Here is a 27735-nt window from a genome sequence, read left to right as displayed (position 1 = left end):
CCCAAGCAGGTGTGCGGGAGCAAGCTCACGAGTGCGCTCATGCGCGTGGGCCAGGGGCGGAGCCCGGTGAAGGCCACAGCGAAGGCTGCAGCGGTGCTGTGAGTCCTGGCTCCCAGCCTGCCTGCCGCCCCAAGCCCCCAAGTGTCTGGGCCAGCCAGGGGCTGACGCCCACCACCACCCCCCCCCCCCGCGCCCAACGGGGACATGATGCTGCCTGGCGCCTGCAACACGGTAGCCATGGCGGTGGTGGTGGCGGTAGGGATAGCAGTAGCGCTAGCCATAGCGCTCTCGCGGCCCACGCGGAGAAGACTGGGAGCCCTGAGCCTCCAGCACCTGAGGGTGGTGGCCCTGCTGCTCCTGCTGCTCCTGGAGCCAGAGGCCAGGGCGCGGGACGCGCTCCACGGGCGCCTTGGTCTTTGGCTGCGCTGGTGGTGGAGTGCCAGCACTGGCAGGGGCAGAGCGCGATGCGACGCCCCCCCCTCCCCCCCCCCCCCCCCCCCCGGCGCCCCAGAAAGACCATCTGGGAGAAGCCTAAAGGTGGAGCAGCTGAGTCCCACAGCCTCCCTCCAGGACCTGCCTCAGTCGCGGTGCTGCCAAGGTAGGGATCCTAGTGACAAGGTCCCATGTGGCCTTGCCCCCTGCCCCTCTCTGTCTTCCCCTTCCATGACCACCCCCCCCCGTCCCCCCCCCCCCCCCCCCCCCGGCCCTCGTCCTCCGGGCTTCTTCTTGGGCTCCTTTGCAGCTGCAGTCTGGAGGACTCAGGAGTGAGCTTTCTGGGTTGGACCCCGGTTCCCTGGAGGAGGAGGGCCCCAGATCGAGTAGGGGGTTAGGCTCCGGAGGTGGGGAGTGGCGCAGGTCGAGAGGGGGGCGCCCTGAGTGCCGTTGGATGTGTGACTGGGTTGGTGGCTGGAGGGTGGATGTGCGAACACAGGAAGGAAGGAACTAACAAAAGCGTGGACTTGGGGTTGTGGGAAAATGTCAAGGCAAGGGCAGGAGAGTCGCAGCCATGAGCAGGAGGAAACATTCCTGCCTGTGAAAATGAAGCACAGGCACCGCAGATTCCAGAGAAACATTCCAGGGAGAGTCAGGGTGGTGGGCCTGAGTTGCTGGAGGCCAGCCAGGGAAGGTGTTGAAGGGATTGAGAGTGGAAGCAGCAGGTGAACACAGGCCTCCTGCCTCCCCACTCCAAACCCCCTGACCTCCGCCACCCAGCCCCTGGTTGCAAAGTTGCACCCTCTGATGGGACGGAAGATCCCCCCACCCACCGCTATTGGCTACAGGCTGTCGTCTATCATGGGAGTCAATGGGAATATGGGGTGTGGAGTCTGAATTAGGGGAAGTGCAACTCCCTGTTAAGCACTTCATTTCTGAAGTCAATTTGCATTCAATCAATGAACTCTGAGCAAATGGGCCAGGAATAAGTGGCGCTTCTCTCCTATAAAGGATGGTCCTATCTCTTTCCTACTTGGAGATGTGTGTTGAAGAGGATTGGGTGTTTTAGATGGAGTCCAAAGTCATCTTTTTGGGACATGTTGGGTGGGAAGGTCTTCTTCACACTCTGGAGAGGAAGGTGGATGGAAAAGCTCCTTGTCAAAGGCAGACTTGTGGGTTTTTTTCTTGATATCCGTGGGTGCGTGGCGCTTCATGTTTCCATGGAGCGCCTCCTCTCTTGCATTCGTTCCGTGTTTCAAGAGTTTCAGACCATAGGAATCACATCTCTTCCGGGACTCACGAGGCAACATGACGGAGAAGTGACTCTGAACCCACCGGGTCTCTAGAAGCCAGTGCATGTGTATTTGAGCAGGCAGTGCTCCTCTCTCAGCCTCCTTTGGAAATGAGGTCTTGAGCAAATGCTCTTTCATTGCATGGGTTCCACCTCTGTCAGGTTGTTGGGGTTTGTGTTTGTGCATGGGTGTAAGTGTCTGCGGTGCCGTGTCCTGTATTTAGTCCGGACCGCGGCACGGTCCCAGTTCTTTCCAAAGACACAGTTTTGTTGCATAGGAAATTCTCATTTCAATAGTGTGTCCCAATGCTGTTACAACGGATGAAAACTTCCTGCAGGCAGCACCGTGACCTCACCGAAAGCAAAAGTCTGAGAACTGAAGCTTTCCCAAACTTCCATATCAAGCTGACTGGTACTTTATGTTTTCAGTAAGATGGTGTGGTGTAGGCCACTTTGAGCAGCTGAGGCTCCTAAGCGTCTGTTTTGTCCCCGGGGGGTGAGTTGTCTCTGTCAGCAATTCAGGAGATTATGATTATCTTGAAGATCATTATTTTCATGATTACCATGAAAGTGAGTGGAAATCATCTCAGAATTCAATGCATAACCCATCGCATGGAATTTGATAAGGAGCTCGATACATGGAACCTTTTCGTCACCAAATGCTCACCAGAACAAGGAGAAAAACAATCACTTTTGTGCTATGGACAATGCACCTTACCTTTATTGTACTCTTTTAGAGGTATGTACATATGTTTAGAGTAATGAAAGTGTCCACTTAGATCTAAGGAGTGTTTTGTGACATGATGGTACTTCAAGAAACCATAAAAATAATGGAAAAATCTAAGTTACCTAGTAATCTAAGCACTCTGTCCTTTTGGATATGAAATCCTAAGTAAGAACTCATCTTGCAAAAACTGCCAAGACCTGATACTTCGTTACTATTCACGTAGGTCTAGTGAATGGAATGGACTGAACTAAGGTCTCTGAAATAGAGGAAGCTAGAATTTGAGATATTGAGTCACCTTTACTCTCCCTTTCCCTGGTGACATGGTCTTTTTATATTTGGTGATGTATTTTGACCATTACCCTATTTCCCTCCTTCCTGCCCCCCCACCTTAGCAATCATCTTTATGTATTGATGGGCTTGTTTCATTCTGTTTTGAGGATTTTTGTTTTTTGTTTTCTTAGTTTTTGTTTCAGATTCCCCATATATGTGCGAGCATTCTGTATGTGTTTTTCTCTGTGTGAGTTCTTTCACTTGGCATAATGCCCTCTAGGCTATTATAAAACACTGTGGCATAATAACAGGTGTGAAGGTATTTTTGGGAGTTAGTGATTTCATGTGTTCTGTGTAGTACCTAGAGGGTAATTGAGGGAAGTTGCTGGATGACACGCATGTTCCTGTTTAATTTTTTGAGGAAACTTTATATTTTTCCGACTGCCTCTGCACCAAGTTCCAATGCCACCAACAGGGCACAATGATTCGCTTTCTTCCACATTGTACCCGACGCTTGTGTTTTCTTGTCTTTTTGATAAGACCGTTCAGACAGGTTTCAGGTGATATCTCTTTAGCTTTGGACTTTCATTTCCCTAATGTGGAGTGACATGGAACTTCTCTTCATGTATTTGGTGGCCATCTGTATGTCTTCATTGGAAGAATGCCTCTTCAGGACTCTGCCAGGTCCATCATTGCTCTTTGGTTTTGCATTGTGGCGCCGTAGTTCTTGGTATCTTTTGTGTTTTAACCCTTGACCACGTATGTAGTTTGCAAGTATTTTCTCCCATTCACTATGTTGCCTTTCCATTCTGTGGAAGATATTGTTGCTGTGCAGAACTGGTTTTTTTAGTTTCATGTAGTCCCACTTGTTTAGTTTTCCTTTGTAGCTTTGGCTTCTGGTGTCAAATCCCAAAACTCAAGTCAAGACTGAGATCCAAACATTCTCGTGGGTTTGGCATTTGGCTTTGTCCAGCAAAGCCAAGGACAGCAGAAAGGATTGCTTCAGACTCCACGCAAGAGAGGTAAGAGGGACTTTAAGGGACGTCTCTGTGAGTTGCTCTCAGGCTCCCGTAGTCATTAAGCCCACAAACGATGTGCAACACGCCAGCGGGCCACATGCTAGAAAGAACGTATTGAAGACATGGTGCAAAACACGTCTACACAGGATAAAATATTCCACGTGACAACACGGTCCAAGGACTTGGTGAGCCCATGCAGAACCCAACCCCTAGATACACACGCACTAGATCAGCCAAGTCTCGCCTGCCCCCCAGATACACACCAACTAGGTAAGTGAGCTGCTGCTGGCTGTTTGCAGGAAGGCCAGAGAGCAGTGATCTGCTCGGCAAAGCGTTCCCTATAATCTCCCAACTCAGGACATCGGTGTGCGATTTCCCACACCTCCTGTCCAAGGTCTTATCCAGGTCTTTTGTGGTTTCAGGTCTCAAGTCTGTAATACATTTTAACTTCGTTTCTGTGTGTGATGTTAAATAGGTGTCAGGTTGTGTTTCTGCGCCTGTTGTTTTCCTGTGCCCAGTGATTCTGGGCACCACCTATTGAGGAGACTGCCTTTGCCTCAGGTTATATTTGTGGTTCTTTGGTTGTGAATTAATTGGTTACATATGTGTGGGTTTCTTCCTGGGCCTTCCGTTCTGTTCCAGTGACCTGTGTGTCTGCTATTAGCCGAATAGTGTACTGCTTGTGTTATTGTAGCTTTGAGATCTAGTTTCAAATCAGAAAACATGATGCTTCCAGCTGTGTTCCTCCTTCTTAAACTGACTTTGGTATTCAGAGCCTTTTGTGGTTCTGTCTACCTTGAAGGATTATTCTATTTTTGGTAACGTGCTTCCACTTTGATAGGGATTGCACCTACAAAATGTGTAGATGCTTAAGTAGTGTGGACATTTTGAGAATCTTAATTCTTGGGATCCCCTAGCATAGAATGTCTTTCTGCTTATTTCTGTCTTTTCAAACTCTTTCTCCACTGATTTCTTCTTTTCAGGAAAGAGGTCTTTCTCCTTCATGGTTAAAGTCATTCTTTTCTTTTTTAAGTTTTCTATGTTTTTCCTTGACAGAGAGAGATACATGGAAACACAGATACACAGACACACACACACACACACACACACAGACAGACAGAGAGAGAGAGAGACAGAGAGAGCGCATATGAGTGGGGAAGAACTGAGAGAAAGGAGACACAGAATCTAAAGTAGGCTCCAGACTCTGAGCTGTCAGCACAGAGCCCCACACAGGGCTCAAAACAACATCATGAGATCATGACCTTAGCCAAAGTCAGATGCTTCACTGACTGTGCCACCCAGGTGTTTGTAGGCTAAATTTCCTCTTAAGCTTTTTCTTCTCTTGGAGTGATTTTAAATTATTTTCTTAATTTCTCTCTCTGAGACTTTGTTATTCATGTATAGAATTGAAGCACAATATGTACAATGACATACATATCTTAACATGACTGAATTCACTTATTAGGTCTACCAGTAAGGTTGTGGAGTCACTGCGGTCTCTCTAGAGCATCTCATGCACTCCCAATAAGTGAAAAAGTACCTGGGAACATAGGATGATGCGATCGCATTTAGATGAGAGTAAGCAGAAACATGGAGTGAGAGTGTGCAAATTTTCTGAAATGTTTTGTGGGTGATATAATCCAACAAGTCCATAAACAAGGTTCGTTTGGATATACGTTTTCTTTAAACCAGACCCAGAGAGCTGTGACATAAATATATGCTTCCCAACACATTGCCACAACACGCCCTGTGCATCTTGGGAGGTAGCCACCTTGTCTCTCTTTTCTGTCCTGGAACCCAGTGCCTGACTCCCCCACTCAGTGAATTCATCTCAGAATACCGCAGTTGGGAAGAGACATATGTTTTTCATAGACTTCCTGAAAGGCACCTCAAAAGCATTGGATTTTACAAGGTTGTGTCTGATCTGCCTGGAATCCTCTGAGGATGTGTCGGTTGGAATGGCACTTTCTTTGCTGGGAGATCAGGGAGCCCTGCAGTATTCCTGTGTGCCTTGTGGCCGGTCACCAGAGGGTGCTGTGTGGCTGCTCATGACAGGGACACTGCTCCCCAAAGATGGGGCTGGCAGGTGCCTGGCGTCACTGCTGGAGGAGCCTGAAGGGTGGAGGGGCTTGACTCGCTCTCAAGAGCCTTGACTGAGTCTCCATCCTGCAGTCTCCTTGAGCTCCTGATGTGCTGTGTAAAGGACTCTCTGGCTTGCCGAGGTTCAAGTGGTTCTTGCTGTTGCCACTCAGTCGACAGGACGAACACATTCAGGTCATGGTCTTTAACTCATTGACCCGATCTGCACTTAGAGGTACTTTCCTGAGAGTAAGCGACCCCGCCTGGGAGGAGGGCCAGCAAGCAGACAGCAGTGGCCAAGCCTGCATCCTCCACCGGCCTGAAAGCAGGTACTGGCTGCTCTACTGAGAAGCAGAGCTATGGAACAGGAGGTGCACAGGCAGCTGGGGTTTGTCATGGGATGGGGCCTGGATGAGTGTGTTCCAGGGCATGGGGCAGGGATGCTGTGCAGGAGGTCAGAATGAGGGAGTGTGGTTTCTTTCCTGCCCCATGGGTCACTCCTAGGTACCCTGATGGCCACAGTGCTGGCTTGTCCTCCTGATTCTTCAGGGATCCACTCAGTCCCAGGGGTCCCTGCTTTTCACAGAAGACCCCAACAGAATAAAGAGTCTGTAGATATTGGAAACTGGAGGCAGCGCCCGAAAAATGCCTATAAATTATGTCCCCAAAGTTGTGCTTGGTGTACGTGCCTACAGAAAGGGAGAGTTTCGGTACACATGTACCCTTGTGTACACTGACGAGAGACAAAATATTGGAATTGGCCCAGTCATTCAGCTTCTGGAGACGTAGAGTAAAGGATGATGTGTGGCCCCTGAGAATGCAGAAGGGGACAGGACTGTGCCTGTCCACTGTGGGGACATCCCATAGTACAAGACCATGGTCCTGGATGGATGCCCAACCTGTCACACTACTCATGAACACAAACACAGACAACTGCTGCACTCAAAGCCAAAGGACTGTGAAGATGACACCATGTCTTGGGGGCCATTATTTCTTCAAAGAATATACACTTTTTTTCCCGTATGTATTTGTTGTTTCCTATTTATTTTTTTGGAAAGAGCAAGAAGGGGAATCCTGACCAGGGCTTCAAGCTGTCATTGCAGAACCTGACTTGGGACTTGATCTCGAGAACCATGAGATCATGACCTGAGCCAAATTCGACTCGGAAACTCGCCCATTGAGCCACCTTGGTGCCTGTCCTCATTCTTTAAATCTTCCTTTTACTGAATACAAGTCACCTGTAGGAAACCTTTCAGAACTTTATACTTTATTGCCTAATAGATTAGCATAAATGGCATATTGACGGTTTCATTTGGGTATTTTTATAATATGCACGTTAGACCAATATCACCATGGCCAGTCCAGGAAAATGAAAGATTTTCCAGGTATTCGCTCTGGTCCAGACATTTCTCTTCTGGCTTCTGCTCTTGTGTCAAACCTCAGAAGGTCCCCATGCCAGATAATGAAGATATTTCAAGTGGGGACTTCACCTAATCTTTGTTCTTTGAGGACTATTCCTCTGTCAGAAAAAAATATTAGTGCCATTGAATATTTAAGCAATTATTAATCGGTCTCCTGTCATGTAGCCAGACACAACAGGCCATGTTGAGTGTTTGCACACACATGGAAATCCCAGAGGAGCTAAAGCAGCAGAAACCGAGATCGCTGGTTGCAGAGACTGGGGTGAGGGAATGAGCCGTTTGTGATTAGTAGTCCACGTGTCTCTGTGATGGAAATGTTCTAGGAGTACATAGTGGTCACGGGTGTAAAATCCTGTGAATGTACGTACTGACACTTGAAGTTGTAATTTCAAAGGATGAGAGTAAATTTTTTGGAACTTAGTTTATGTTTTAAGTATAAACCAGTAGTACATAAGGACACTAAATACCTCTATACCCACTACTAAAATGACAACGAATGCCATGACAAGGTCAGGGAATTCATCCTTTGAGGGCTGCGGCCGACATGAGCCGCTGTTGGGGAGCTGAGGCTGGTTGCTCAGCTGCAGCAGGTGGTTGCTCCAGCCCTTCCGTGACCCCGCCGGCTGGGGCTGAGGGCTGCTCATGCTCTGGGGCCACCAAAGGGGCAGGTGGCTCTTCCAGCCCCTGTCTGTCAGCCAGAGCTGGGAGTACCTCCTGCCCTGGTGGGGACGCTGTAGTGAGGGTCTCTGATTCTCGTACGCGCTGAGCTCCAGGAGAACTGGTGGCTTCTGGGAGCCTGGGCTGCGAGGCTGCAGTGGGCACCACAGAGATAGCGGGGGCTCGCTCCCGAGGGACGTGTGGATGTGGCTCTAGAGCTGCTGCCAAAGCTTCAAGAATAGAAAGTGTCATCACCGTGATTGCCATTCCATGGCAGGAAACCTCTCCCGCAGACATTGTCATCTGAGTCAAAGAACCCACCAGGAGGAAATCTCCCAGACGGCAGGCCTTGGATTCAACCTGTTACAGGTTAGAGGCACCTCAGAGATCCCTTTTCCCTCCTTCCCAGCATGACATGTGCATGGCCATGATGGGTCCACCAGGTGGTCCACTGCCATCCAACCTGCTCTGGTCCAGGGGAGGACCGGCCCCCATGTCCCCCTTTCCCCGAAACTGAACATGAGGGGATGGGGGTGCCCAGGGAAGGCTCAGAGCTGTGACCTGACCTGACCTGGCCTGCTCTAGGCTGCTCTGTGTTACCTTATGTGACCTCCTGGAAAACATCCTGAGGCATCGCCAGCGTGGGTTAAGGAAACCTCTCCAACATCTGAGTAATCCTACACACTGGGGTTTCTGGTATCCAGAGCCCCGGTACCTGGGAAAACAACAAGAGAACATCCTAAAGTCTCTGTGTCTGTAGGCAAGTGAGCCTGGTATGGGACCTTTCTAGAACATGGGTGCCAGGTTATGGGAGTTCCAAGCTTTCTTGGGGCCTGTTGTGAGCAAAGTTATGTCACTGCCTAGGATCCACCTCCTGAGTCCCCTCCTGGGATAACACCTTTGCAAATAGTCCTCTCTTTGCTGACTGCTCACCCCCAGTGTCACATGGTTACACAGTTCCACCAGTGCACCCCTCTCCACAGTCCCCTGGGAAGGTCTGGGGCAGCCAGGGTCCCAGCTGTGAGACCTATCTGGGTTGAGACAGAACTCTTCTTTCTTACCTCTTTCTGGTCCCAGATTCGCGACTGTGCTTCTCAGGGATGGTCCGTGTCTTTTCTGCCCAATGGAGATCATTCTAGCATGTCCTCAGGATGTCCTCAGGATGTCCTCAGGATGTCCTCAGGCATATGTGGGATGATATCTGTGAAATTGGAGCAGCAGTGTCACCTGTTGGAAATTTATCCAACCACATTGACTTCAACTTCTCACCTCCTCTGATTCTGCTGCTCCTCTGATCCCATCCCACAGTCCTTCCAGGTGTGTGTACGTGCGTGAGTGTGTGTGTGTATGTGTGTTTACCAGTGCTTGTTTTCTGGGGTCCCAGAAGGTCACATCCCCACCTAGGGAAGGATGGCCAAACATTTCCTAGGAGCTTAGGTTCTCTACTTTCTAAAGCAATCCCTACAGAAGGGATTGGAGTTGGGGCCTAGTAGAACAGAACTCTCTTTTACGTAGACTTGGTCAGTAGTGTGCCACGAGCCATTCCCTGCCTTTCCACTGGGTACATACAATGGGGACAGGGTGGCACTCAGTGGGTTGCCCTGGCCTGGGGGTCCTCCTCAGGGAAGAACGTGCTGGGATGTCTTCTGTGACGCTCCTCTTCAGCCTCACCCCCACGCCACCTCCATGTCCGCATCCAGTGACAGTAACACACCCTTTTCCAGACCCCCTCCGAAATCCTGGGTCAAATCCAGGACCCCATTTTGAGGACATGGAGTTGGGGTCATGCCTGGTTCTGCCTTTCTACCAGTCTGTGATTCTGGGCAAGGCACTGACCCTGGCAGGGTCTTCACTTTCCCCTCCCCTCAGTGGCTCCCTGGGATGCCCACATCCTGTCAACACATCCTTGTGGGATTTCCTTCCTGGAGTGTGGTATGGACGTAGTGTTTGATTTCTGTTGCAAAGAAGATGGCACCGTGACCCCAGACCAAACAAGTTTAGGTGATAAAATGTGCATGGCACGGCCACGTGCTCACTGTCACTCTCTGTGTTGTCTCTCAGCCCCTCACAGTGGGGACCAACCCCCGTGTTGAGTTGTGACACAGACAGTTACACTAGCCTAGCCCTGAGAGACAACAACAGACAGGGAAGGACTAAGGCACTCGATGTGGACTGAATCGTGCCACCACCCTGAAGTGGGCTCAGGGGTTGAGTAGCATGTTGTGTCTCAGTGATGACAGCAGCCCCAACCTCCTGAGAGGCTCTGGCAGGAGCCCCCAGCTGAGCCCTGCTGAATTCCTGGTCCCCTGGGCCTGTGAGGTGGCAATTTTATGAGGAAGCCACTAAGGGTGGGGGAATATTGTCCCACGGCACTAGAGCAGAGTAGTGACAACGTCCTCCTGCCCCAGGCCCTGGCCCTCCTCACCCTCCCTCTCTGCTGTCCTCCGCAGCTCTTTCCGGTCTCCCTGGTCTCCTTTCACACGTCCCCTCTGAAACAACGACCCCTGCCTCCGAGTGTCCGCCCCACTGTGCCTTCTGCCAGGCTACATACCCTCGGACTTGTGCAGGGCTGGCTCGTTCTTGCACTGCGGCAGGAAATCTTAACGTTGCCTCAGCACAGCCTTGTCAGACCCTCCCCTGGTGGAGCTCAGGACCCAGTTGTCGCACCTGGAATTTTTCTATGGAGTCCTTGCTCATGTCATTCCCATTTTGTTTCATGTTCTTTCCATCTTCCTGGCTAGACCTTGAACTCCTAGAGGGAAGACGTGGCTGTCTTACCGACACTGGCACTATGTGACTGCTCAGATGCTCATTTCCAGTGGCTGACTGAAGTGGTAAGGGTATCCATCCCACCATTTAGCAGCTCAGTCATTACAGCCTAATTTACCTGGATCATTTTTCAATACTTATTTTATCATATATCTGTTGAGTCCACTAGTCGTAATTTGGGGCGTGAAATCACACTCCAAGATCAAGAGTCTCATGCCCTACTGACTGAAACAGCCAATTTTAATGGAACTACACTGATTTCTAAGTTATCTTGCGGGTTAACATTTCGTACGTGTATTAGGTCATGCTGAATTACCAGAGAACGCGCCACATTTCAAAAAGCATGTCCCCACAGATTTCCTCACCTGACGTTGCTGGGTGTGTGTTTAGATTGGAGACTAAAGTCCTTCATGTGGTCATTGAGGAACCCAGAGTTCCTCCATTTTGTCCCTTCTCCCTCCCGAGGATATCAGGTAGTTGCACAACCAGCAGCACAAGGGGCGATAAAGGGGAAAGAGGACAAGGAAATGCACATGGGAGCATGTTATCAGCCTGGTCTAGAGTGCCTAAAATATCCACCTTTTCACTCATTCCTTGTTTTAAAGGCAAGGATTTTTAAGTAGTGATCTGTGAGCACCTATGTCCCACAAACCATAGAAAATGCATCCCTAGATATGTACCACAAAACATACGAAGGTAATTCTGAAAGGGCGGGCATATGCTGGCAAACTCCATCTTGTTCTGTGTCCTTCACCTTGACCACACCTCCTCCCCTTGAGCCACCCCCTCCCCCACCTGCCTAATAGAACTTGGACCCTTCCCCAGCTAATTGGCTGAGGCCATAGCCATTACCTCACCAACTGCCCCTAGGGGAGTTGGTGCTCCCCTGAGCCACCCCCTCCCCCACCTGCCTGACAGAACTCTGACCCTTCCCCAGCCAATCGGCTGAGGCCATAGCCATTACCTCACCAACTGCCCCTAGGCCCCAATAAAACCTTTCTGCTTTGGAAACATGCTCTCCCTGGTATCTCACCGCTGCGTTTGTGCAGGTAGGGGATTGAGCTCGAGCTAGCTCAAATAAAGGCTCCGTTGCTTACATCGGACACGGCTCCCTGGCAGTATTTGGGGATCACGAATTCTGGGCATAACATTTGGAGGCTCGTCCGAGATCCCCATAACCCCCGAGGGACCCCCGTCCCACAGCAGTAGAGCAGTGACAACGTCCTCCTGTTCCCGTCTCCTGATTCGTTCATTTTGGCCACTCTGACTGGCGTGACGTGATAGCTGAGTGTGGTTTTGATTTGTATTTCCCTGATGGGGAGCGACGTTGAGCATCTTTTCATGTGCCTGTTGGCCATCCGGATGCTTTAGAGAAGTGTCTATTCATGTTTTCTGCCCACTTCTTCAGTGGATTGTTTGTTTTTCAGGTGTGGAGTTTGGGGAGCTCTTTATAGATTTTGGATACTAGCCCTTTGTCCGATATGTCATTTGCAAATATCTTTTCCCAATCCATTGGTTGCCTTTGAGTTTTGTTGGTTGTGTCCTTTGCTGTGCAGAAGCTTTTTATCTTCATGAGGTCCCAATAGTTCATTTTTGCTTTTAATTCCCTCGCCTGTGGGGATGTCTGATCGGAGATCCAAACGTGTTCAGCCATTTCCCACCTCAAATTCCCGTGTGAATGCCAACATCCTTCTTCGGACTCTGGGCACCCAGGTCTCACTCTTGCCACAAGTCACTGATGGCTTGGGGGTTTGGTCTGCATTCTTGACCCCAAGCCTCCTGATGTCCATGGTGCTGTGTCTGACTCTGTGTCCCTCCTGTGTTCTAACTCAGGGTACGAACTTCTCACCCATGCGCGACATGAGAACTGTGTGGAGTGGACCATCGAAGGAGGCTGGATGCTACTGGAACAGCGAGGGGAGCACCTGGTACCTGCTTCCTTGGTAGAGACCCCTCCTACCTCTTCACATTCTTGAGAACATACAGAGCTTTTGCTACCACCCCGCAGGTCCTGGACATACGGTTTATGAGGTGAGCACCCTGCCCTTCACAGCCCAGTGTGATTCAGCCCCTGAAAGCTCTGAGTCTCAGGAAAGTCACCAAACGTCCTGGAGTCTCACTTTGTTCCTCTGATCCGGGTGGAAACACTCCAGGTCCTCAGTGGGGGCACTGCAGGGAAAGTCACCCTGGCCTGTGGAAAGCTCTGCTGGCAGGGCTGCGTCGCTGCTGGGTCATCTTTGTCCTCTTCCCCATGATCAACTTTCTGCCTCATCCCTCACTGTCGCCAGGTGTTGAGTTGGGCTGTTTTCCCATTGGAAAAGGATATTGGAGGCTCTATCCGTGTGTCTGAGTCCTGGCTCAAACCAGTCAAGGATGCCCAGGATGAGCAGGATGCCCAGACCCACAGCAATATGTGTGATGGAGCTGACTGGGGCCCTATCATACTTCAAACACGCAGCAAGCCCTACTAGGTGCAGGCACTTCTGTAGGAGCTGACTGGGATCCCATGGACAGAGCTGACAGTACCCTCCCCTCCAGAGCTGCATTCTAGTCAGCAGTCAGTGACTCTGGATAGGACAAGATGTAGCATCCACAGGACAGCTCATATGATGTCCTTCTGGCCTCCTCCAGACCCAGGGAACAGGAGAAAATGTGAGTAGGCTGAGCTCATGCTGGATGGCCTTCCTTCTAAAGGAGGTCAGTGCTGAGACTGTGCGTGGGAGGGGCCGCAGGACCCAGCATCCCACACGTCTGAGAGTCCTGTGAGAGGGCAAAGTTCTGAGGGATTCTCCCTGGAAGCAAGGAAAGGGGTCCTGTCCTGTCTGGTAGAGGATGGGCTTTGGGCACAGGGAGGCAGCAGAGGGCGCCAGAGGACCGCGTCAGCCCCTTAGAGAGTCCAACCCCATCTGTTCCCACTCACAGCCTTGCCTCCACCCCCATCAGGGGACCCAGAATAACGGTTTTGGGGAGCATCACGCTCACCACCTTGGGGAACATCCACAGTGCGTGCTTAGCAAGGGTACAGGAGACACAGTGAGGGCTCAAGGAGCACATATCACCCACACGATGGGAGAACAGTGTCAGCGGGAGGACACCCACATGTGCACTGAGGGCATGAGGCAGCACAGAGGCACAGGTCGTCACGTTGAAGGCATCAGGAGGGTCCCAGCAAGCCCAGGTAAGAGACAGAGTCCCCTTGTCCCGTATTTGTGCAGATTTTCATGGAGCGCTAGGGTATGCAGTGAAGGCACTGACTCACCCCGACACCACCCCTCCACTCACGCACGGACTTGATTTCCGGTGGTAGGTTGGCTCGGGACACAGCGAGGAGTCTGGCTGGCTTCCCCAAGAAGGACAGAGACAACCACATCATTGGTTAAGGGGTTCCCGTCAAACAGAATCTTGACGGTCCCTCTTCAGTGACCAGGTCTCTCGTAGGCGGGACTGCCAAATCACAGGTGGACAACGTATAGGACCACCCTCTGGACATCCAGGAGCAGGAGGCATAGAGGCCAGGTCCCACAGGCCTGTCCTGAGACATCAGTGGGAGGAACACCCCATGGTGATTATTCTGGCTACTTTTGTATCCCCAGGGCCATCTCCTCCATCCTGGGCACCTGGCTGGATCACTACCCCGAGGACTTTTTCCAGCCTCCAGACTTCACCAGCTTGAAGCTGCTGCGGGCGTATGTAAGGATCCGTCCACATGCCGGGCTCCGAGCTGCAGCACCGCGCCCGCCTTCTCTACTCATGGCGGAAACACCGTGAGCCCAATGAGCCAGAGTCTCAGGGCGAGGAGGACTCTGGGTGGGAGATGTGGGCATGTGGAGGGGACGGGGTATGCCACAGAGAACGTGTTTCCTGAGACTGCAGGTGGGCCAGGCGTAGGGACTAGTCTCAGATCACTGTTCCATTAGCCTGCCGTCTGGGAGATTTCCTCCTGGTGGGTCCTTTGACTCAGATGACAATGTCTGCGGGAGAGGTTTCCTGCCATGGAATGGCAATCACGGTGATGACACTTTCTATTCTTGAAGCTTTGGCAGCAGCTCCAGAGCCACATCCACACGTCCCTCGGGAGCGAGCCCCCGCTATCTCTGTGGTGCCCACTGCAGCCTCGCAGCCCAGGCTCCCAGAAGCCACCAGTTCTCCTGGAGCTCAGCGCGTACGAGAATCGGAGACCCTCACTACAGCGTCCCCACCAGGGCAGGAGGTACTCCCAGCTCTGGCTGACAGACAGGATCTGGAAGAGCCACCTGCCCCTTTGGTGGCCCCAGAGCATGAGCAGCCCTCAGCCCCAGCCGGCGGGGTCACGGAAGGGCTGGAGCAACCACCTGCTGCAGCTGAGCAACCAGCCTCAGCTCCCCAACAGCAGCTCATGTCGGCCGCAGCCCCAAAGGATGAATTCCCTGACCTTGTCATGGCATTCGTTGTCATTTTAGTAGTGGGTATAGAGGTATTTAGTGTCCTTATGTACTACTGGTTTATACTTAAAACATAAATTAAGCTCCAAAAAATTTACTCTCATCCTTTGAAATTACAACTTCAAGTGTCAGTACGTACATTCACAGGATTTTATACCCGTGACCACTATGTACTCCTAGAACATTTCCATCACAGAGACACGTGGACTACTAATCACCCACGGCTCATTCCCTCACCCCAGTCTCTGCAACCAGCGATCTCGGTTTCTGCTGCTTTAGCTCCTCTGGGATTTCCATGTGTGTGCAAACACTCAACATGGCCTGTTGTGTCTGGCTACATGACAGGAGACCGATTAATAATTGCTTAAATATTCAATGGCACTAATATTTTTTATGACAGAGGAATAGTCCTCAAACAACAAAGATTAGGTGAAGTCCCCACTTGAAATATCTTCATTATCTGGCATGGGGACCTTCTGAGGTTTGACACAAGAGCAGAAGCCAGAAGAGAAATGTCTGGACCAGAGCGAATACCTGGAAAATCTTTCATTTTCCTGGACTGGCCATGGTGATATTGGTCTAACGTGCATATTATAAAAATACCCAAATGAAACCGTCAATATGCCATTTATGCTAATCTATTAGGCAATAAAGTATAAAGTTCTGAAAGGTTTCCTACAGGTGACTTGTATTCAGTAAAAGGAAGATTTAAAGAATGAGGACAGGCACCAAGGTGGCTCAATGGGCGAGTTTCCGAGTCGAATTTGGCTCAGGTCATGATCTCATGGTTCTCGAGATCAAGTCCCAAGTCAGGTTCTGCAATGACAGCTTGAAGCCCTGGTCAGGATTCCCCTTCTTGCTCTTTCCAAAAAAATAAATAGGAAACAACAAATACATACGGGAAAAAAAGTGTATATTCTTTGAAGAAATAATGGCCCCCAAGACATGGTGTCATCTTCACAGTCCTTTGGCTTTGAGTGCAGCAGTTGTCTGTGTTTGTGTTCATGAGTAGTGTGACAGGTTGGGCATCCATCCAGGACCATGGTCTTGTACTATGGGATGTCCCCACAGTGGACAGGCACAGTCCTGTCCCCTTCTGCATTCTCAGGGGCCACACATCATCCTTTACTCTACGTCTCCAGAAGCTGAATGACTGGGCCAATTCCAATATTTTGTCTCTCGTCAGTGTACACAAGGGTACATGTGTACCGAAACTCTCCCTTTCTGTAGGCACGTACACCAAGCACAACTTTGGGGACATAATTTATAGGCATTTTTCGGGCGCTGCCTCCAGTTTCCAATATCTACAGACTCTTTATTCTGTTGGGGTCTTCTGTGAAAAGCAGGGACCCCTGGGACTGAGTGGATCCCTGAAGAATCAGGAGGACAAGCCAGCACTGTGGCCATCAGGGTACCTAGGAGTGACCCATGGGGCAGGAAAGAAACCACACTCCCTCATTCTGACCTCCTGCACAGCATCCCTGCCCCATGCCCTGGAACACACTCATCCAGGCCCCATCCCATGACAAACCCCAGCTGCCTGTGCACCTCCTGTTCCATAGCTCTGCTTCTCAGTAGAGCAGCCAGTACCTGCTTTCAGGCCGGTGGAGGATGCAGGCTTGGCCACTGCTGTCTGCTTGCTGGCCCTCCTCCCAGGCGGGGTCGCTTACTCTCAGGAAAGTACCTCTAAGTGCAGATCGGGTCAATGAGTTAAAGACCATGACCTGAATGTGTTCGTCCTGACGACTGAGTGGCAACAGCAAGAACCACTTGAACCTCGGCAAGCCAGAGAGTCCTTTACACAGCACATCAGGAGCTCAAGGAGACTGCAGGATGGAGACTCAGTCAAGGCTCTTGAGAGCGAGTCAAGCCCCTCCACCCTTCAGGCTCCTCCAGCAGTGACGCCAGGCACCTGCCAGCCCCATCTTTGGGGAGCAGTGTCCCTGTCATGAGCAGCCACACAGCACCCTCTGGTGACCGGCCACAAGGCACACAGGAATACTGCAGGGCTCCCTGATCTCCCAGCAAAGAAAGTGCCATTCCAACCGACACATCCTCAGAGGATTCCAGGCAGATCAGACACAACCTTGTAAAATCCAATGCTTTTGAGGTGCCTTTCAGGAAGTCTATGAAAAACATATGTCTCTTCCCAACTGCGGTATTCTGAGATGAATTCACTGAGTGGGGGAGTCAGGCACTGGGTTCCAGGACAGAAAAGAGAGACAAGGTGGCTACCTCCCAAGATGCACAGGGCGTGTTGTGGCAATGTGTTGGGAAGCATATATTTATGTCACAGCTCTCTGGGTCTGGTTTAAAGAAAACGTATATCCAAACGAACCTTGTTTATGGACTTGTTGGATTATATCACCCACAAAACATTTCAGAAAATTTGCACACTCTCACTCCATGTTTCTGCTTACTCTCATCTAAATGCGATCGCATCATCCTATGTTCCCAGGTACTTTTTCACTTATTGGGAGTGCATGAGATGCTCTAGAGAGACCGCAGTGACTCCACAACCTTACTGGTAGACCTAATAAGTGAATTCAGTCATGTTAATATGTATGTCATTGTACATATTGTGCTTCAATTCTATACATGAATAACAAAGTCTCAGAGAGAGAGAAATTAAGAAAATAATTTAAAATCACTCCAAGAGAAGAAAAAGCTTAAGAGGAAATTTAGCCTACAAACACCTGGGTGGCACAGTCAGTGAAGCATCTGACTTTGGCTAAGGTCGTGATCTCATGATGTTGTTTTGAGCCCTGTGTGGGGCTCTGTGCTGACAACTCAGAGTCTGGAGCCTAGATTCTGACTTTAGATTCTGTGTCTCCTTTCTCTCAGTTCTTCCCCACTCATATGTGCTCTCTCTGTCTCTCTCTGTCTGTCTCTCTGTGTGTGTGTGTGTGTGTGTGTGTGTGTGTGTGTGTGTGTGTATCTGTGTTTCCATGTATCTCTCTCTGTCAAGAAAAAATATAGAAAACTTAAAAAAGAAAAGAATGACTTTAACCATGAAGGAGAAAGACCTCTTTCCTGAAAAGAAGAAATCAGTGGAGAAAGAGTTTGAAAAGACAGAAATAAGCAGAAAGACATTCTATGCTAGGGGATCCCAAGAATTAAGATTCTCAAAATGTCCACACTACTTAAGCATCTACACATTTTGTAGGTGCAATCCCTATCAAAGTGGAAGCACGTTACCAAAAATAGAATAATCCTTCAAGGTGGACAGAACCACAAAAGGCTCTGAATACCAAAGTCAGTTTAAGAAGGAGGAACACAGCTGGAAGCATCATGCTTTCTGATTTGAAACAAGATCTCAAAGCTACAATAACACAAGCAGTACACTATTCGGCTAATAGCAGACACACAGGTCATTGGAACAGAACGGAAGGCCCAGGAAGAAACCCACACATATGTAACCAATTAATTCACAACCAAAGAACCACGAATATAACCTGAGGCAAAGGCAGTCTCCTCAATAGGTGGTGCCCAGAATCACTGGGCACAGGAAAACAACAGGCGCAGAAACACAACCTGACACCTATTTAACATCACACACAGAAACGAAGTTAAAATGTATTACAGACTTGAGACCTGAAACCACAAAAGACCTGGATAAGACCTTGGACAGGAGGTGTGGGAAGTCGCACACCGATGTCCTGAGTTGGGAGATTATAGGGAACGCTTTGCCGAGCAGATCACTGCTCTCTGGCCTTCCTGCAAACAGCCAGCAGCAGCTCACTTACCTAGTTGGTGTGTATCTGGGGGGCAGGCGAGACTTGGCTGATCTAGTGCGTGTGTATCTAGGGGTTGGGTTCTGCATGGGCTCACCAAGTCCTTGGACCGTGTTGTCGCGTGGAATATTTTATCCTGTCTAGATGTGGTTTGCACCATGTCTTCAATACGTTCTTTCTAGCATGTGGCCCGCTGGCGTGTTGCACATCGTTTGTAGGCTTAATGACTACGGGAGCCTGAGAGCAGCTCGCAGAGACGTCCCTTAAACTCCCTCTCACCTCTCTTGACTTGCGTGGAGTCTGAAGCAATCCTTTCTGCTGTCCTTGGCTTTGCTGGACAAAGTCAAATGCCACACCCACGAGAATGTTTGGATCTCAGTCTTGACTTGAGTTTTGGGATTTGACACCAGAAGCCAAAGCTACAAAGGAAAACTAAACAAGTGGGACTACATGAAACTAAAAAAACCAGTTCTGCACAGCAACAATATCTTCCACAGAATGGAAAGGCAACATAGTGAATGGGAGAAAATACTTGCAAACTACATACGTGGTCAAGGGTTAAAACACAAAAGATACCAAGAACTCCTACAGCGCCACAATGCAAAACCAAAGAGCAATGATGGACCTGGCAGAGTCCTGAAGAGGCATTCTTCCAATGAAGACATACAGATGGCCACCACATACATGAAGAGAAGTTCCATGTCACTCCACATTAGGGAAATGAAAGTCCAAAGCTAAAGAGATATCACCTGAAACCTGTCTGAACGGTCTTATCAAAAAGACAAGAAAACACAAGCGTCGGGTACAATGTGGAAGAAAGCGAATCATTGTGCCCTGTTGGTGGCATTGGAACTTGGTGCAGAGGCAGTCAGAAAAATATAAAGTTTCCTCAAAAAATTAAACAGGAACATGCGTGTCATCCAGCAACTTCCCTCAATTACCCTCTAGGTACTACACAGAACACATGAAATCACTAACTCCCAAAAATACCTTCACACCTGTTATTATGCCACAGTGTTTTATAATAGCCTAGAGGGCATTATGCCAAGTGAAAGAACTCACACAGAGAAAAACACATACAGAATGCTCGCACATATATGGGGAATCTGAAACAAAAACTAAGAAAACAAAAAACAAAAATCCTCAAAACAGAATGAAACAAGCCCATCAATACATAAAGATGATTGCAAAGGTTGGGGGGCAGGAAGGAGGGAAATAAGGTAAAGGTCAAAAGACATCACCGAATATAAAAAGACCATGTCACCAGGGAAAGGGAGAGTAAAGGTGACTCAATATCTCAAATTCTAGCTTCCTCTATTTCAGAGACCTTAGTTCAGTCCATTCCATTCACTAGACCTACGTGAATAGTAACGAAGTATCAGGTCTTGGCAGGTTTTGCAAGAAGAGTTCTTTACTTAGGATTTCGTATCCAAAAGAACAGAGTGCTTAGATTACTAGGTAACTTAGATTTTTCCATTATTTTTATGGTTTCTTGAAGTACCATCATGTCACAAAAACTCCTTAGATCTAAGTGGACACTTTCATTACTCTAAACATATGTACACACCTCTAAAAGAGTACAATAAAGGTAAGGTGCATTGTCCATCGCACAAAAGTGATTGTTTTTCTCCTTGTTGTAGCGAGCGTTTGGTGACGTAAAGGTTCCGGGTATCGAGCTCCTTATCAAATTCCATGCGATGGGTTATGCAGAATATAGTAATCATGGTAATCAAGAAAATAATGATCTTCAAGGTAATCATAATCTCCTGAATTGCAGACAGAGACAACTCACCCCCCGGGGACAAACCAGATGCTTAGGAGCCTCAGCTGCTCAAAGTGGCCTACACCACACCATCTTACTGAAAACATAAAGTACCAGTCAGCTTGATATGGAAGTTTGGGAAAGCCTCAGTTCTCAGACTTTTGCTTTCGGTGAGGTCACGGTGCTGCCTGCAGGAAGTTTTCATCCGTTGTAACAGCATTGGGACACACTATTGAAATGAGAATTTCCTATGCAACAAAACTGTGTCTTTGGAAAGAACTGGGACCGTGCCGCGGTCCGGACTAAATACAGGACACGGCACCGCAGAAACTTACACCCATGCACAAACACAAACCCCAACAACCTGACAGAGGTGGAACCCATGCAATGAAAGAGCGTTTGCTCAAGACCTCATTTCCAAAGGAGGCTGAGAGACCAGCACCGTCTGCTCAGGTACACATGCACTGGTTTCTAGAGACCCGGTGGGCTCAGAGTCACTTCTCCCTCATGCTGCCTGGTGAATGCTGGAGGAGATGGGATTCCTAAGGTCTGAAACTCTTGAAACACAGAACGAATGCAACACAGGACGGGTTCCACGGACACATGAAGCGCCACGCCCCACAGTTATGAAGAACAAAACCCAAAGTCTGCCTGGAACAAGGAGCTTTCCCATCCACCTTCCTCGCGAGAGTGCGAAGAAGACGTTCCCACCCAACATGTCCCAAAAAGATGCCTGACGCCATCCAATACACCCAGTTCTCTTCAGCACACATCTCCAAGTAGGAAAGAGTCTGGACCACCCTCTAAAAGAAAGAAGCACCACTTATTCCTGGCCCATTGCCTCGGAGTTCATTGATTGATCGCAAATTGCCTTCAGAAATTTAGAGCTCAACAGGGAGTTGCACTACACCTACCTCAGACCTCAAACGCCAGAATCCCATTGACTCCCATGATAGAGGACCCCCTTTAGCCACAAGCCGGGTGGGATCTCCCCCGCCCCATCAGAGGGTGAAACTGTGCCACCAGGGGCGGGGCCGGGCTGGGCAGCAAAGGGCAGCTGGTATGGAGGGGGGAGGCAGAAGGCCTGTGTTCACCTGCTGCTTCCACTCTCAATCCCTTCAACACCGTCCCCGGCTGGCCTCCAGCAACTCAGGCCCACCACCCTGACTCTCCCTGGAATATTTCTCTGGAATCTCAGGTCCCTTGTGCTTCACCAGGGAGGGGGGGGGGGGTGGTGATGGAAGGGGAAGACAGAGAGGGGCAGGGGGGAAGGCCACATGGGACCTTGTCACTAGGATCCCTACCTTGGCAGCACCGCGACTGAGGCAGGTCCTGGAGGGAGGCTGTGGGTCTCATCTGCTCCACCTTTAGGCTTCTCCCAGTTGGTCTTTTGGGGGCGCCGGGGGCCATCGCATCGCGCTCTGCCCCTGCCAGTTCTGGCACTCCACCAGCTTGGCCAAAGACCGAGGCACCCGGGAAGCGCATCCAGCACCCTGGCCTCTGGCTCCAGGAGCAGCAGGAGCAGCAGGGCCGCCACCCTCCGAGGCTGGAGGCTCATGGCTCCCAGTCTTCTCCACGCCAGCCCCGCCTGCGCTCCCGCGAGCACTACCGCTACCCCTACCGCCGATGCCATGGCTACCAGGTCGCAGGCGCCAGGCAGCAGCATGTCCCCGGTCGGGGGCTGAGGTGGGCGTCAGTCCCTGGCTGGCCCAGACACTTGGGGGCTTGGGGCGGCAGGCGGGCTGGGAGCCAGGACTCACAGCACGGCTGCAGCCTCAGCTGTGGCCCTCACCGGGCTCCGCCCCTGGCCCACGCGCATGCGTGCGCTCGCGCTCGCGCTCCCGCACACCTGCTTGGGCCCAGGATCCAAGCCGCCCCATCCCCCCACCCACACCCACACCCCCCGCAGGGGGCACAGCTCCTGGGCGCCAGGGTCTGCACCACCGCACCTCGCTGCACCCACCAGATGCTCTGACCGACTGCCGGCCAGACTGACAGCCGGGAGAGAGGCAGAGGCCTCCAGGGACCAGGCCAGTGGGAGATGCACCGGCAGGTGTCTCCTCCCAAGGTGGACACCTCCCTGTCACCCCTCAAGAGACCCAGGAAGCTTTTGCAAAGCTGGTTTCCCAGGGAGGTGGCTGGACATGAACCCAGTGCTCCCTCTTGCATCCTAGGCTTCTGTGTTCTTCACTCTGCCTCACGTTCCCGCCAACCGTGGACATCTGCAGCTGTGCACCCTCCTCGCTCGTGACCCGTGACCGCAAGGGCAGCCCTAAGGGACAGGGAGACACACTGGGCACACGAGACTCCTTCCACCTGCCTTCTCCTTGAAAGGCCGGTGCTTTTCAGCTCTGCATGCCCTTCCCATGGCCCTACCTGGACTGCACCACCAGCGGTCCCACCCTCAAGTCCACCCTGCCACCGCTGACTGTGGCATGTCCTTCAACTCTGTGGAACCGCCTTTCCACCTCCACTACCTCCCAACCCCCATGTTTTCTTCACACTGTGCCTCAGATCCCAACTCCTCCGTGCCATTTTCCTTTTCTTGTTTTTCAACAATTGCTTTTCAACGTTTATTTCTTTTGGTGAGCGAGACAGGCCATCACCCATGCGATTTTTCAGCAAGCATCTACTGAATGTGCAAGGTGTACCAGACCCTGCTCTGGATGGCGAAGTGTAAGTGAACACAGATATATGGAATTCTTTCCATTTAACTGGCTAAATGGGCGGGAGTTTCAATATTTACACTATACTTACAGTCATGTGGTTTATGAGGGTTTTCGTACTTGAAAACAATCAATCTTAAGAGGCACTTCATTGATTTCTCAACCACCAGTCGTTTACTTCCTACTGGCCTAGATCTTAATGGAATTTCTTTAAATGTTTTTGAATGGTTATTTATTTTTGAGACAGAGGGAGACAAAACGTGAGTGGGGGAGGGGCAGAGAGAGAGGGAGACACAGAATCGGAAACAGGCTGTCAGTACAGAGCCCGATGCGGGGCTCGAACCCACGAACCGTGAGATCATGTTCTGAGACAAAGGCAGACGCTCAACCCACTGAGCCACCCTGGCGCCCCGTTACTCTCATATATCTTAACACTATATGTCTGTAAGCTCACTAATTATGACTTTTTACTTATCGTTTTACTAATTCTTCTATTTAAAAGTCAATGATCCTTCACTTCTTAAAGATATTCAGAGATAGCGATAAAACGTCATATTCATTAATATGTAGACATCACACACAAACACACACATAAGATGTTTCCTCTTCTTATTCCCTTCATACGATGTGTCCCGGAGGGAGAAAATTTTCCTTCAGATCAGGAATTACCTTTGTATGTTTTGTGGTGCACATCTAGGGATGCAGTTTCTATGGTTTGTGGGACATAGGTGCTCACAGATCACTACTTAAAAATCCTTGCCTTTAAAACAAGGAATGAGTGAAAAGGTGGATATTTTAGGCACTCTAGACCAGGCTGATAACATGCTCCCATGTGCATTTCCTTGTCCTCTTTCCCCTTTATCGCCCCTTGTGCTGCTGGTTGTGCAACTACCTGATATCCTCGGGAGGGAGAAGGGACAAAATGGAGGAACTCTGGGTTCCTCAATGACCACATGAAGGACTTTAGTCTCCAATCTAAACACACACCCAGCAACGTCAGGTGAGGAAATCTGTGGGGACATGCTTTTTGAAATGTGGCGCGTTCTCTGGTAATTCAGCATAACCTAATACACGTACGAAATGTTAACCCGCAAGATAACTTAGAAATCAGTCTAGTTCCATGAAAATTGGCTGTTTCAGTCAGTGGGGCATGAGACTCTTGATCTTGGAGTGTGATTTCACGCCCCAAATGACGACTAGAGTGGACTGAACAGATATACGATAAAATAAGTATTGAAAAATGACCCAGGTAAATTAGGCTACAATGACTGAGCTGCTAAATGGTGGGTGGGATCCCTTTACCTCCTCAGTCAGCCACTGGGAATGAGCATCTGAGCATTCACATAGTGCCAGTGCTAGTAAGGCAGCCACGTCTTCCCTCTAGGAGTTCAAGGTCTAGCCAGGAAGATGGAAAGAACATGAAACAAAATGGGAATGACATGAGCAAGGACTCCATAGAAAAATTCCAGGTGCGACAACTGGGTCCTGAGCTCCACCAGGGGAGGGTCTGACAAGGCTGTGCTGAGGCAACGTTAAGATTTCCTGCCGCAGTGCAAGAACGAGCCAGCCCTGCACAAGTCCGAGGGTATGTAGCCTGGCAGAAGGCACAGTGGGGCGGACACTCGGAGGCAGGGGTCGTTGTTTCAGAGGGGACGTGTGAAAGGAGACCAGGGAGACCGGAGAGAGCTGCGGAGGACAGCAGAGAGGGAGGGTGAGGAGGGCCAGGGCCTGGGGCAGAGGACGTTGTCACTACTCTGCTCTAGTGCTGTGGGACAATATTCCCCCACCCTTAGTGGCTTCCTCATAAAATTGCCACCTCACAGGCCCAGGGGACCAGGAATTCAGCAGGACTCAGCTGGGGGCTCCTACCAGAGCCTCTCAGGAGGTTGGGGCTGCTGTCATCACTGAGACAGAAACTGCTTCACTCAACCCCTGAGCCCACTTCAGGGTGGTGGCACGATTCAGTCCACATCGAGTGCCTTAGTCCTTCCCTGTCTGTTGTTGTCTCTCAGGGCTAGGCTAGTGTAACTGTGTCACGACTCAACACGGGGGTTGGTCCCCACTGTGAGGAGCTGAGAGACAACACGGAGAGTGACAGTGAGCACGTGGCCGTGCCATGCACATTTTATCACCTAAACTTGTTTGGTCTGGGGTCACGGTGCCATCTTCTTTGCAACAGAAATCAAACACTACGTCCATACCACACTCCAGGAAGGAAATCCCACAAGGATGTGTTGACAGGATGTGGGCATCCCAGGGAGCCACTGAGGGGAGGGGAAAGTGAAGGCCCTGCCAGGGTCAGTGCCTTGCCCAGAATCACAGACTGGTAGAAAGGCAGAACCAGGCATGACCCCAACTCCATGTCCTCAAAATGGGGTCCTGGATTTGACCCAGGATTTCGGAGGGGGTCTGGAAAAGGGTGTGTTACTGTCACTGGGTGTGGACATGGAGGAGGCGTGGGGGTGAGGCTGAAGAGGAGCGTCACAGAAGACATCCCAGCACGTTCTTCCCTGAGGAGGACCCCCAGGCCAGGGCAACCCACTGAGTGCCACCCTGTCCCCATTGTATGTACTCAGTGGAAAGGGAGGGAATGGCTCGTGGCACACTACTGACCAAGTCTATGTAAAAGAGAGTTCTGTCCTACTAGGCCCCAACTCCAATCCCTTCTGTAGGGATTGCTTTAGAAAGTAGAGAACCTAAGCTCTTAGGGAATTTTTGGCCATGCTTCCCTAGGTGGGGATGTGACCTTCTGGGACCCCAGAAAACGAGCACTGGTAAACACACATACACACACACACTCACGCACGTACACACACCTGGAAGGACTGTGGGATGGGATCAGAGGAGCAGCAGAATCAGAGGAGGTGAGAAGTTGAAGTCAATGTGGTTGGATAAATTTCCAACAGGTGACACCGCTGCTCCAATTTCACAGATATCATCCCACATATGCCTGAGGACCTCCTGAGGAAGTACAGGCTAGAATGATCTCCATTGGGCAGAAAAGACACGGACCATCCCTGAGAAGCACAGTCGCGAATCTGGGACCAGAAAGAGGTAAGAAAGAAGAGTTCTGTCTCAACCCAGATAGGTCTCACAGCTGGGACCCTGGCTGCCCCAGACCTTCCCAGGGGACTGTGGAGAGGGGTGCACTGGTGGAACTGTGTAACCATGTGACATTTCATGGAGAATGGGGGTGAGCAGTCAGCAAAGAGAGGACTATTTGCAAAGGTGTTATCCCAGAAGGGGACTCAGGAGGTGGATCCTAGGCAGTGACATCACTTTGCTCACCACAGGCCCCAGGAAAGCTTGGAACTCCCGTAACCTGGCACCCATGTTCTAGTAAGGTCCCATACCAGGCTCACTTGCCTACAGACACAGAGACTTTAGGATGTTCTCTTGTTGTTTTCCCAGGTACCGGGGCTCTGGATACCAGAAACCCCAGTGCGCAGGATTACTCAGATGTTGGAGAGGTTTCCTTAACCCACGCTGGCGATGCCTCAGGATGTTTTCCAGGAGGTCACATAAGGTAACACAGAGCTGCCTAGAGCAGGTCAGGACAGGCCAGGTCACAGCTCTGAGCCTTCCCTGGGCACTCCCATCCCCTCATGTTCAGTTTCAGGGAATGGGGGACATGGGGGCCGGTCCTCCCCGGGACCGGAGCAGGTTGGATGGCAGTGGACCACCTGGTGGACCCATCATGGCCACGCACATGTCATGCTGGGAAGGAGGGAAAAGGGATCTCTGAGGTGCCTCCAACCTGTAACAGGTTGAATCCAAGCCCTCAAGCCACCTTGCTTCTCCTCCGTGGGGGAGGTGAGTGCACACTGTGGTGCCATATCTGGAATGAATTCATATGGGTCTGAGGACAAGCGAAAGCAAGCAGACACGTCTTTGAGCACTCCTGCCTGCCTGCCTGCCTGCCTGCCTGCCTGCTGGGCACTGTCTTTACAGAGCCACATGCCACAGATGGAGGAGAAGCTGAATGAGAGCCCTTGCTCTACTTCCCTGGAGGAAAGGAGGAAGCCCCATGCCATCAGCAGGGGGCCGCGCTGACTCAGGGTGAGTGCAGGTACCAGGGAAACCCAAAACCCACGGCCCAGAGGCAATGCAAAGAATCCCAGGGCCCAGAAAACACACTGCTGCTCCCCTGATAGCTCTCGGAGACTCCTGGTCCCAGATGAACCTGGAACCCCATCTGCTCCCCAAACATGGCCTCAGGCCCAGCCCCTGCCACGGCCAGACGGAACGTCACTCTCCACTTTTTTGTAGGAATATCAGAAAAGAGGTGTGAGACCATTTCACGTCCCATTATGTCTAGAATATATTGACATTGTTGTACACTTTTCCCAGACGAACGTTCCCAGGAGTCTCGGTTCGCCCGACCATCCTTCCACACCTTCTCCACATCTGACACACGTTCGTGAGGAGCAGGGAGAGTTTTACCCTTTTACCCAAAAGACATGGGGCTCATTGTATTATGTCTAATG

General features: G+C 50.6%; 1 protein-coding gene and 1 long non-coding RNA gene across 2 annotated transcripts; both read left to right on the top strand.

Moving 5' to 3' along the window:
* Positions 1-204: 204 nt before the first annotated feature.
* On the top strand, positions 205-16335 carry LOC122236335. The gene is made up of 4 exons (XM_042977200.1): positions 205-384; positions 12613-12696; positions 14259-14429; positions 14700-16335. Exons 1-4 carry the CDS (start codon positions 205-207, stop codon positions 15102-15104), a joined length of 840 nt encoding a protein of 279 aa, XP_042833134.1. The 3' UTR covers positions 15105-16335.
* Positions 16336-26065: 9730 nt separating this feature from the next.
* LOC122232961 lies at positions 26066-27283 on the top strand. The gene is made up of 3 exons (XR_006210343.1): positions 26066-26302; positions 26660-26774; positions 27200-27283. It is a non-coding gene; the product is annotated as an uncharacterized LOC122232961 (long non-coding RNA).
* Positions 27284-27735: the final 452 nt, after the last annotated feature.

Source organism: Panthera tigris, chromosome A2, assembly GCF_018350195.1.
Source record: "Panthera tigris isolate Pti1 chromosome A2, P.tigris_Pti1_mat1.1, whole genome shotgun sequence".
NCBI classification, from domain to species: Eukaryota; Metazoa; Chordata; class Mammalia; order Carnivora; family Felidae; genus Panthera; species Panthera tigris.
The sequence above is the reverse complement of the archived record's forward strand: the minus strand, read 5'-3'. Positions and strand labels throughout refer to the sequence as shown.

Bases quoted from the DNA above. Each gene is read 5' to 3' on its own strand.
- LOC122236335 (XM_042977200.1), top strand. From the start codon at position 205: ATGATGCTGCCTGGCGCCTGCAACACGGTAGCCATGGCGGTGGTGGTG. The intron at 385-12,612 runs GCGCGGGACGCG...CTTCCTTGGTAG, and splicing joins TCCTGGAGCCAGAGGCCAGG to AGACCCCTCCTACCTCTTCA. The intron at 12,697-14,258 runs GTGAGCACCCTG...TTGTATCCCCAG, and splicing joins CTGGACATACGGTTTATGAG to GGCCATCTCCTCCATCCTGG.